We start from the raw sequence: 12,333 nt of genomic DNA on the forward strand, positions 1-12,333 counted from the left end.
TTCTAGATAGTAGACCTTTGTTTGAGGAACAGCAGGTGAAAATTTTTTCCCACACTGTGGGCTGTCTCTTCACTCTGTTAGTGTTTTCCCTTGCTATGCAGAAGCTTTTTAGCAAGAAGAGATCCCACTTGTTGATTGTGCCAGTTCACAGGCAACTGAGGTTTTGTTCACAAAATCTTTTCCTACACCGATGTCTTCAAGAGTTCTACCTAACGTCTGTTCCAGCCGGTTCAGCATTTCTGTTTTAAAATTTAGATCTTTAATCTTTTTTTTTTGTTGGTACCAGGGATCGAACTCAGGTCCTCGTGCTTGTGCAAGAGGTGGCGAAATCACTGAGCTAAATCCCCAGCCCAATATTTAGACCTTTAATCCATTTCGATTTTACTTTGGTGCATGGTGAGAGATATAGGTCTAGTTTTAATCTTTGGCAAGTTGAAACCCAATTTTTCCAGCACCATTCATTAAAGAGGCGATCTTTCTTCCAATGAGGGTATTTGGCTCCTTTGTCAAACATGAGGTGGCTGAGTGTGTCTGGAGTTGTTTCTGAATCTTCTGATCTGTTCCACTCGTCCTCAGGTCTGTTACTTTGCCAGTACCATGCTGTTTTTATCACAGTAGCTTTATAGTATAGTTTCAAGTTGGCAGTTGTAATACTACCTGCCATGTCTCTGTTACCTAGAATTGCTTTTGCTATTATAGGTCTCTTCTTGTTCCAAATGAGTTTTTGGATTGTTTTCTCAAGGTCCGTGAAGTATGCTGCTGGGATTTCAATTGGGATTGCACTGAATCTACATAGCAGTTTTGAAAGTATGGCCATTTTCACTATGTTGATCCTTCCTAACCAGCAGCAGGGGATGTCTTTCCATTTTCTGATATCGTCTTCAATCTCTCTTTTCAGAGTACTATAGTTTTAAGAGAAGAGGTCTTTGATTTCTTCTATTAGGTTGATTTCTGGGTATTTCAGTTTTTTTGGATGCTAATGTGAAAGGAGTTGTTTCTCCAGTTCCTCTCTCAGTGAGTCTGCTGTTCATGTAGAGGAAAGCTATTTATTTTTGTGTGTTGACCTTGTATCCAGCTACTTTACTGAATTTGGTCATTAAGTCTAGAACTTTTGGTGGAGTTTGTGGGGTCTTCTGTATAGAGTATCATGTTATCTGCAAATAATGACAATTGGATATCTTCATTTCCTATCTTTTTTCCTTTTCTTTCTCTTCTAATTGCCATGGCTAATGTTTCCAAGACTTTATTGAACAGGAGTGGTGATAACAGACATCCTTGTCTTGTTCCTGATTTTAGTGTGAAGGATTTCAGTTTTTGACCATTTAGTATGATACTGGCTGATCGTGTTTTATAGATGGCTTTTATCAGATGGAAATAGAGACCGTCTCTTCAAATTTTTTGTAGGGTTTTTATCATAAATGCGTGTTGGATTTTGTCAAATGCTTTTTCTGCATCTATTAAGATGATCATATGGTTTTTGTCCTTGGCTGTATTGATATAGTGTATTACACTGATTGATTTGGGTATGTTGAACCATCCCTGCATCCCTGAGATGAATCCCACTTCGTCAGGGTATATGATCTTCTTGATGATCTGCATTCTATTTGCCAGTATCTTATTAAGGATTTTTGCATCCATGCTCATTAGTGAGATTGGCACATAGTTCTCTTTTTTGGTTGGGTCTTTCTCTGCTTTGGGGATCAAGGTGATGCTTGCTTCCAGGAATGAATTCAGGAGTATTGCTTCCCTTTCAATTTCACTGAAGGGTTTAAACAGTAGTGGCAGTAGTTCCTCTCTAAATGTCTTGTAGAATTCAGCGGTGAAGCCATCAGGACCCGGGCTTTTCTTAGTTGGTAAGTTTTTAATTACAGTTTTCAATTTCATTGATTGATACTGGGTTTAGAATTTTTAGGTCTTCTTCGTTCATGAAATCAACCAATAACAAATGCTGGCGGGGCTGTGAGGAAAGAGGAACCCTGCTCCACTGTTGGTGGGAGTGTAGACTGGTGCAACCACTGTGGAAATCAGTATGGAGATACCTCAAAGATCTAGCAGTGGAAGTCCCATTTGACCTAGCTATTCCCCTGCTGGGTATCTTCCCCAAAGAATTAAAAGAATCATACCACAGTGATATATGTGCACCCATGTTCATAGCAGCACAGTTTGTAATAGCTAAAACTTGCGAACAGCCCAAATGCCCATCAACTGGAGACTGGATAAAGAAAATGTGTTTTATAAAAAAATAAAATGGAGTATTACTCAGCCATAAAAAATGAAAAAATAGAGACATTTATAGCTAAATGGATGCACATTGAGGCAATACTCTTAAGTGAAGTAAATAGGACACACGTGTAAATACCGAATAGTTTCTCTAGTGTGAGAAACTGAAAGTGTAAATAAGGACTAAAAGGTATAATAGATAGTGTGAAATAGGAAGAAAAGGGGCAAAGAGGAAGGGGAAGTGGGAAGGGTAAGGGAAAAGAAAGAAGGGAATGGAATTAATATGAGAAAATGAAAACATGGAAACAAAGTCTTTGTAAGTAGGGATGGAGGGGTTGAAGGTAGGGCAGGGGAAGGGGGAAAATGTAAGAACCAAGGGAGATTATGTAAAGGTGAAAATTTCCAATGATGAATGTCATTATAATGTATACCTAAAATGTACCAATAAAATAAAATTTTAAAAACTAAATTAATTAAATTACCATGTGGAGTTACTTACATTCTGCTTGAAGAACTTCCTCTAGGATTTCTTATAAGACAGGGCTGCTAGCAACAAATCTTCTCTCAGAATGTATCTAACCTTCAGTTTTGAATACAGGCATACCTCTTTACTTCACTGCACCTTCCAGATATTGAATAATTTTACAAATTGAAAGTCTGTAGGATTCCTGAGTGGCACAAGTCGATGGTCACCATCTTTTCCAACAGCCTGTGCCAACTTCATGAATCTATGCCACATTTTTAGTAACTGCAATATTTCCAACTTTTTCATTATCACATCTGTTAAAGTGATCTGTGATCAATGATGCAATATGTGATATTATCACTGAAACTGTTTTGAGATGCCACAAAATGCACCATATAAGACAACAAACTTGGGCTGGGGATTTAGCTCAGTGGTTCCGACGCCTGTCTTGTAAGCAGAAGGACCCGAGTATGATCCCTGGTACCAAAAAAAAAAAAAAAAAAAAGACAACAAACTTAATAAACAGTGTATTCGGACTGTTCCACTCAAGGGCTGTTACTCATCTCCCTCCCTCTCCTTGGGCCTTCCTTTTCCTCATATTGAAATTAGGCCAATTAATAATCCTACAAAGGTCTAACTGTTCAAGTGAAAGGAAGCCAGGCACTTCTCTCACTTTAAATATAAAGCTAAAAATTATTATGCTTACTGAGAAACATGTCAAAAGCAGGGAAAAGTTGAAAGCTAGGTTTCTAAACCCAAAAAGCCAAGGAGGGGAAGGGGGAGCGGAGGGGAAGGGGGAGAGGGAGAGGGAAAGCAAAGACAGCCTATTGGTCACATAAAGTTTTCGCACTCCAGAAAGAACATTAAACTAGCTACAACAGTCTCTTAAACCAAAAAATAATCAAGAGGAAGGCTCTATGTCTCTTCAATTCTAAGCAAGTTGAGACAAGTGAAGAAACTGCAGAAGTTTGAAGGTAGAGGTTTTGGTTCATAAGGTTTAAGCAAAGAAGCCACCTGCATAAGAGTGTCACATAAAGCAGCAAGTGCTAATGCAGGAGCTGCAGAAATTATCCTGAAGAACTAGCTAATGTAACTGGTGAAGGTAGCTACACTAACCAATAGATTTTCATTATAGACAAAACAGCCTAATATAGTACTATTGGAAGAAGATGGCATTTAGAACTTTCATGGCTAGACAGGAAAAAATTAATGCCTGGTTTTAAAATTTCAAAAGATAGGTTGATTCTTGTGTTAGGAGCTAATGTAAGTTACAGCCAATTTTGTTTACCATTTTGAATATCATAAGGCCCTTAAGAATTATACAAAATCACCAAGCATGGTGGTGAATAACTGTAAAGCTAGCAGCTTGGGAACTTTAGGCAAGGGAATCACAACTTTGAGGACAGCATAGGCAACCTTGCAAAACCTTGTCTCAAAATAAAATTCAAAAAAAGACTGGAGACATATCTCAGTTGGCAGTGATTGCCTAGCACACATGAGGCCAGGGTTCAATCCTAAATACCAAAATAATTACATATATATAATTTTAATATATATACAAATTTATGAGCACACAATCTACTTTGTGCTCTATAAACAGAACAACAAAACATGGATGACAACATATATTTACAACTCACTGTTAAGACGTACTGCTCAGAAAAAGATTCTTTTCAAATTATTAATGCTTATTTACAATGTACTTTTGTCACTTAAGAGCTGAGATGGAGAGTTAAAATGAGATTAATTTTTTTTTATACTTGTCAATAACACATTTGTACCTGTCAATAACACAACATTCATTCTGCAACCCATAGGTCAAGGGATAATTCCTACTTTCAAGTCTTTTCTTTTACTTTCTCTTTTTTTTTTTTTTTTTTTTTAAGCTCTATTGGGGGTTGAACCCAGGGCCTTCCCACTAAGCTAAGCCTTCTTTTTACATGTTTTTGAGAGAGGGTCTCCCCAAGTCAGTAAGTTACCCACATTGGGCTTAAACTTGTAACCCTCTGCGTCAGCCTTCCAGAGTGCTGGGATCACAGGCATATGACACCATGGTGAGATCCAAGTCTTATTAATAAATACACTGTATAAGACTAGATGCCACAGACAGTGGTTTCTCTGATCCATCTGGACAAAGTAAATTTAAAATCTTCTGCAAAAGATTCACCATTTTAGAACATTTATGACTCAAGAGATCAAAATATCAGTACTAAGGAAATTTGGAAGAAATTGATTCCAAGTCCCAAGGATGACTTTGAGGGATTCAAAACCTCAGTGGAGGGCCGGGGATTTAGCTCAGTGGTTCCGGCGCCTGCCTCGCAAGCGCAAGGTCCAGAGTTCGATCCCCGGTACCAAAAAAAAAAAAAAACAACATACACAAAACCTAAGTGGAGGAAGTTACTGAAAACGTGGTGGAAACAGCAAAAGACTAGAATTATAAGTGGATCCTAAAAAAGTGGCTGAACTGCTTCAATCTTACAATAAAACTTTAATGGATAAGTTGTTTCTCATGGGTGAGCAAAGAAGTGCTTTGAGACAAAAATGCTATGAACATTGTTGGAATGACAACAAAGGATTTAGAATATTACATAAATGTAACTGATAATGCAGCAGCACAGCTTGAGGGATTTACTGCAATTCTGAAAGAAGGTATAATGTAAAGTACTCTCAAATAGCACTGCATGCTACAGAGAACTCTTTCATGAAAAGAGTTGATAAAAATTTCATCACTGCCTTATTTTAAGAAATCATGAGGGCCAGGGATTTAGCTCAGTGATTCTGCTGCTTGTCTTGCAAGGGCAAGGTCCCGAGTTCGATCCCTGGCACCCCTAAAAAGAAATCATGAGCAGGTATAGTGGTGCACACCTATAATCCTATCATTCTAGGAGGCTGAGGCAGGAGGATCCCAACATAGCAAGCTCCTCTGTTAAAGGGCTGGGGAAGTACAAAAGCCCTGGGTTCAATCTCCAGTAACACACACACACAACCACATCACACACACAGAGAAAGGAAGTTGTATCAGGCATGGAGGTATATAACTGTATCAACAGCTACTTAGGAGGCTGAGGCAGGAGTTTCCAAGTTCAAGTCCAGCTTGAACAATTTAGTGAGATTGTGTCTCAAAATAACAAATAGGGGGCAGGGGATTTAGCTCAGTGACAAGTGCAAGGCAAGTGCAAGCCCGCCTGGCAAGTGCAAGGTCCTGAGTTTGATCCCCAGTACCAGAAAAAAAGAAAATGAAAAGGAATGGTGATATTATAGTTTAGTGCTTCTGGGTTCAATCCCCACAACCACAAAAACAAAATAAAACCACAAAAAGACAAAACAAAAGAAACCAGAGTTACCCCAATCTTCAGGAATCACTACACTTTGGTCAGCCACCATCAACACTGATTAAAAACTCTTTATGAGCAAAAAGATCACCATTTGCTAAAGATTCAGATGATTGTTAGCATTTTTTTTTTTTTTTTTTTTTTTTTGGCAGTACCGGGGATTGAACTCAGGACCTTGTGCTTGCAAGGCAGGCAAGGCACCACTGAGCTAAATCCCTGGCCCTGTTACCATTTTTTTTTTTTTTTTTAGCAGTAAGGTGTTTTAAAATTAAGGTATATACATTGTTTTCTTTTTAAGGCAAAAAAACTACTGCACTCTTAATACACTACAATATAGTACAACTTATACGCACTAGGAACCCCAGATTTTCCTGTGGCTCGCTTTACATAAGCAGTCTAGAATGAAACCTGTAGTATCTAAAAGGTATGCCTAAATTAGGCTGACAGTTTTTTCTTTGACCACTCTGTGTTATCTCACTGGTCACCACCGTTTTTGCTGAAGACTTAGCTATATAAACATTACTGGGGTTCTATTATAAGTGATGAGTCATTTAGATAGTCTCAAGACTTCTTTTGTTTGGCTTTTAACTATGGATTTCTTTGCATTTACCATACTTGGAGTGCACTGAGCTTCCTGGAGGCAGTGATTACTACAATTTTCAATAACTGTAAGATGGTTGCAGACATTATTGAACTTTTTTTCTCTCTTCATTTCTTTTTCTCCTCCTGTAGATACTCCTACAAGTGTGTTGGCACATTTAACAGTGTCCCATCTTTCTGAGGCTGTTTATTTTTCTCCATTTACTTTTCTTGTTTTTTGGGTAACTTGCTCTTCAAGCTCATTAATTGTATTGCCAGATGAAATTAATGTTTGAAGCTCGCTATTCAGTTTTTTATTTCAGTTATAGTGCTTTTCTACTCTAGGGTTTCTATTTGGTTCTATGGAATATCTCCTGTCTCCTTACTAGTATTTTCTATTTGATGCCATTACCATCACATCTTCTTTTTTTTCTTTAAACATGATTTCCTTTACCTGAACACATTCATAAAGGCTACTCTGAAAGCTTTGTATATTAAATCTGAATGACACTCAACAATTACTGTTACCTTTTTTTTCAATAAATGAATCTTGTTTTCTTGTTCTGTTGCATATCTAACAATTTTTTGTTAGAAACTGGACATTTTAGACAATGTGTTATACTGACTCTACATTCTGTTCCTTCCACTTTAGGACTTTCTTCTATTGTTCGCACTTGATTGTTGAGTGACTGGTTGGCTTATTTTGTACATTCAGTTCTCCTACTGCAAGTGATAAACCTGTGATGTTGCTCCTCAGGAAGCTCAAATTTGGAATTATCAGTCACCTTGTGATGAATATGGTTTTGACAAGGCTCAGTTTCTCTGACCACACCTATTTATTAAAGCAGCACTAACTGCTGACTGTTCTGATTTCAACAGTTCACTGGAGAATAAACTAATCCACAGACTAAATCAATCAAGTTTGAATTCATCAGAAGGGAAATTTCCAGAGGTCAGCTTTTGAGATTTCTTTTGATCCCTGTTGTTCTCCTACCAGCCCTATCTTTCCATAATTTTCTCAGACAAACTAGTAGGTCTACAGTTAACTAAACCTAAACATTCTATCACTTTACTAATGTCCCAATTATCATTCACTGCAACCTTCCCTTTTTTCTGGTGTGGGAGGGCAGTACTGGAGAATGAACTCAGATCCTTGCACTAAACTGCATTCCCAGGCCCTTTTTCATTATTTTATCTTGAGACAGGGTCTGGATAGGTGCCAAGCTGACCTCAAAATTGTGATCCTTCTGTCTCACTCTCCAGAGTAAATAGGATTCTAAGAGTGTACCACCAAGTTCAGTGACCCTCCACTGTGTTTGAGAGTAAACTTAGGCTTGAACGCTTCCTTTGTGAAGGCATTGGGAAATAGCTGTTTTAGGGCCTGCTTTTCCCTATAGGCAAAAATCTGAGCCATGATTCTGCACCTAGGTGGGGGCATAATGGCACATTTCTCATTAAATAATATCCCAGTTTTTGTTGCTATGCCCAAAGTACAGCCTTTGTTCCAGGAGTAGGAACTGGGCAGAAAAGGGGAGCCCACCTCTCAGTCTCCCATGGCTAGCAAACAGGTAGCTGAAGGCAGCATGAGAAATGCTGAGCACTGCTCTTCCCCCAAAGACAGCCTGGGAACTGAGAGCTGCAGGAAGCCTCACCTTGACTGCACCAGTCTGGAGTGGAATTACCTCACTCATTTTGGATAGGGGAAGAAAGGAGTAGGTAAGTCTTAGTTCAAACAACACTGATTCTTGCTTTTATTTAATTTTAGTAAATTTCCTTGAATAAGTGTTTCTACATTTGCTGTATATACTTCCTTTAGAACAGACTATGAATACTGTTTCATTGGGTTGTTTTTTTTTTTAATAACTGCCACCAGTTTAGCTGGGGAGCTGGACCTGTTGTCATGCTGGAAATCCCTCTCAGCTGCTGAATTCTTAATAATGTGAATGAGATAGGAGAGTAAGGTGTGGCAAAGCTGGCTGGGGAAGTAGGTGAGACCTGTTAATTACAATATCCAGGACACACGCGAAGAATAGTTCTCAAAGTCCTGTATGTGGAATTCTCCTGAGAACTGAAGCAGGTTTTCAACAGGATGCCCTAGAACTGAGGTGTGATATCTCAGCATCGCCTCTCAGGACCATATGTAGAGGTTCTCAAGGGTTTCCTCAAGATTTGGACAGCATAAAAGGAGAGGGCAGCCATGAAGAACTTGCTATCCTGGCTTTTCCTTATGATAGCCTGCCCTGCTTTCTCCAGGGCGTTCTTTTATCTTGCCTTTTCCTCTTTTACTTGGGCCCAAGCTCACTCTGCAGTTTTTGTCCCTCCCTCTTCACTTTCACTTTCTTGAATAAACTTTGTCACTGTGTTTTATTTTGCTGTTGTTTTGTTTTGTTTTTTTGCTCATTTTGTTTAATTCTTTGTTCCAGGTGAGAAGAATCAAGAATCTAGAATCTAACACCGGAGAGAGAGGCAAGCAACCTGGAAAACAGTCAGGTTCCCCTTCAAAACTCTCCAAAAATTCCTTTCACATTTTAACAAAGTCTATGTTACCTACTTAGTCCCACAAGGTTTTACATAATCCAACCCTTGTCTGTCCCTGGATTTTATCTTGTACTGATTTTTACTATGTTCATTCTGCTCTAACCTTTACCGTTAGGGTCTCTATATGTGCTGTTTCTCTTCTGGAAAGCTCTTGCCCTACTTTTCTCCAGGTTTTCTTCCTCATTTCATTCAGATTTCAACTCAAGGGTTATCTCAAGATCTTTTCTAAATTATCATCTGTCATTTGCTCTTTTATTTTCTTTAAAAAAATTTTTCCTATAAATTTATGAGTTGAAGAGTGTTTTCAGAATTTTGACAAACATTTTTAAAGGCCGATTAACTACAATCAGAGAGTCACTCACTCCTATCAACGTATCCTTTTTCTTCACAGCACATAAATTTACCTGATATTTATTTTCTTATCTGCTTAGAGTCTGTTTCTCCTTTAGAATAAAAGCTCTAAGAGGCCAGGGGGCTTTCCCTGTGATGTTCACTATATCCCCAGTACCTAGAATAATATTTGGCATGAGTAGACATAAACAAGAATTGAGGCCAGGGATTTAGCTCAGTGGTTTCGCCACCTGCTATGCAAGCACAGGGACCTGGAGTTCGATCCCCGGTAACAAAAAAAAAAAAGAATTGAAATATTTTAAAAATTATTTGTATTTTAAATGACAATTTTTACAACTAATCTGTTTTCATGTATCTCTATAAAAAGCAGAACAATAACAGAGTGTGGGAAAAGTAACAGTTCTTGAGAAAAGATAAAGAGGTGGTCAAAGGCCAGACATTTAAAGTTTTGTTCCAATAATTCTACACTTTACTTTTATAAATAGCACTGATGACTTGTGAGTCCCTTTACACTACATACAGAAAGTCCAAAAGAAACAAGCACCTCTTTATTCAATGGGGAAGTAAAAATACTAAAATCATAAAAGTTTATAGTGTAACCACTAGTTTTGACAGGGGTATTATAAAATTTAGGAGAGGCTAGTCAAAGTAAAACTCCTTGACCAAATCTTAATTTCTCACTATGTTTATATATCTCTTTTTTTGTTTTGTTTTGGTACCGGGGATCGAACTCGGGTCCTTGCACTTGCGAGGCAGGTGGCAGAACCACTGAGCTAAATCCCCGGCCCTATATATAACTCTTAATTACACTATTAAAAAAGAAGTAACTCTGTACTCTTACTTTTCCTCATATCCCTTTTCCATTAAGGCCAAGTTCTGCAATGGGCTAAGCAAAACTAACTTAGGTTAATAAGTTTTACCTTGAGTCCTGTTTTTTCATCATCACTTCCATTATTTGTAGATGGTGTTTCATCTCCTTGCCTGGAAACCAAGACAAAATCTTCACTATTAAGAGTAGATACTGAGTCTGAGGAGACACTGATTTTTCCAACAGAAGCTTTGTCATCCATAACTCAAGAGTGAGGCTCAACTCATGAAATGATTAAGTATTTTTAAATGCCTGAAAAACAAAAACCATTAAGATATTTATATAGACTAGCAGGCTAATTCTTACAAAACACATACAGAAAAACTTTTAAAAAATACTTCCAAAATATTTTCCCGGCACATACACCATGTACCCACTTTGATAATGAGGTAATTTCATATACTATTCAGGGTCAAGACATTTCAGATTTCAGGCAAATAAAATATATTGTTTTCAGAATAACTCTTGTCTATCTACAGTAATTTCCTTGGCATATGTTGCAACTCTAGTCTTGGCCTCTATAAAATAGGGAGCACTAACCTTCTGTTTTTATCCTTTAATTTGTAAAGGGGCTCACATAAATGAAATTAATGCCCTTGGTTACTGTGAAAGCATAGCAACTGAAGTTTTCCTAGTGTTATCAACACTTAAATTTAAAATTTTATCATAGTTTTAACAAACAAAATTTCACATTAACACCCAAGAGAGATAAATTAAGGCAGGGCAGGCGTGAATTCTAGAGCTAGGAAATATCTTGCATAGCAAGAAATCAGATGTCCATTATATACTCGACTTTCCCACACCACAACTTCTTAGAACTCAATTCAATGTGAACATTATCCAATAAATCAATAGTTTAATGCCAAAAATGGCCAGGAAAAATTATAAGAATGTGTCACTTATGAAAAGTCTCTGGGGGATGGGGATTTAGCTCAGTGGTTCTGGCGCCTGCTTCGCAAGCGCAAGGTCCCAAGTTCAATCCCCAGTATCAAAAATTTAAAAAAAAAAAGTCTCTGAATTATTTATTGACTCCTAGAGAAAACTCACATTTATCTACATTTAAAAACTTGATTCTGCATACTTTTTAGCAATTTTTCTACTTGGTTGCCAAAACATCAAAAGAGTAATACAATGTACTGAGAGTCCTAACCAATTAAGAAAAGTAGCTATAGCACTGTATCACATTGATAAGGTTCTGAAAGCCTGTTTAATCTCTTCAATTGAGAAGTCTTGACATGTTTTAGATTTTTAATTGAATATGTATTTACTTAGTGCACACCATGTGCCAAAAGCACTTTTCCCCTCCAACAAACACATATAAACAACAGGCAGCAGGAATTACATAATCTGAGTACTATAGTTGAGCGAAAATTTAGTAATCATCAATAATGTTAAACAGATAAGGAAAGAGCAACTCCAAGAGAAGATGTCAGGTCATATATCTACTATACTTAATGATAGATAGCAGAGGCTAGAATCCTGGACCCTCTACTGCTTTCTATTTAAATTAATTCCCCTACCTAAAGGCTCTCATAGGTCTACATTTTGTAGGGCTAAATCTGAATACACAGAGTGCTACTCAAAAAAACTTTTAAAAAATGGTCTTCTGAGCCAGATGTATGATCCCAGCTACTCCGGATGCTGTGGCAGGAGGACTGCAAGTTCAAGGTCAGCCTGGGCAACTTGAGAGAGACCGGATAACATGAGATCATGTCTCAAAAAATAAGGCCTTGCAGCTGGGTGTAGTGATGCACAACTAATTCCAGTTCTCAGGAGGCTGTGGCACAAGTTCAAAGCCAGCCTAGACTATGTACTGAGTTCAAGTACAGCTTGGACTACATAGGAAGACTTTGTCTCAAAAATTAAAACAGTAACAAAACGGGGTTGGCAGGCACGGTGGTACACGCCTATGATCCCAACATTTGAGAGGCCGAGGCAGGAAGATTGCCAACAGTTTAAGGCCTGCCTGCGCTACATAG

The 12,333-nt window shown here is 37.9% G+C and overlaps 1 protein-coding gene across 4 annotated transcripts in view; it reads right to left on the reverse strand.

Annotated features, from left to right (window-relative positions):
- Window positions 1-12,333, reverse strand: part of Rabgap1 (RAB GTPase activating protein 1) — a 183,369-nt gene that overhangs the window by 145,941 nt on the left and 25,095 nt on the right. For all 4 annotated transcript variants that reach the window (XM_004849413.4, XM_004849414.4, XM_021262111.2 and 1 more), the window contains exon 2: window positions 10,407-10,606. In XM_004849413.4, coding sequence (XP_004849470.1) covers window positions 10,407-10,556 — 150 coding nt within the window. In that variant the 5' untranslated portion in view covers window positions 10,557-10,606. The remainder of the gene's footprint in view (window positions 1-10,406; window positions 10,607-12,333) is intronic.

This window comes from Heterocephalus glaber, unplaced genomic scaffold (genome assembly GCF_053883595.1).
Source record: "Heterocephalus glaber isolate CG9 unplaced genomic scaffold, H.glaber_assembly_v1.0 deba00001479, whole genome shotgun sequence".
Lineage (NCBI taxonomy): Eukaryota > Metazoa > Chordata > Mammalia > Rodentia > Bathyergidae > Heterocephalus > Heterocephalus glaber.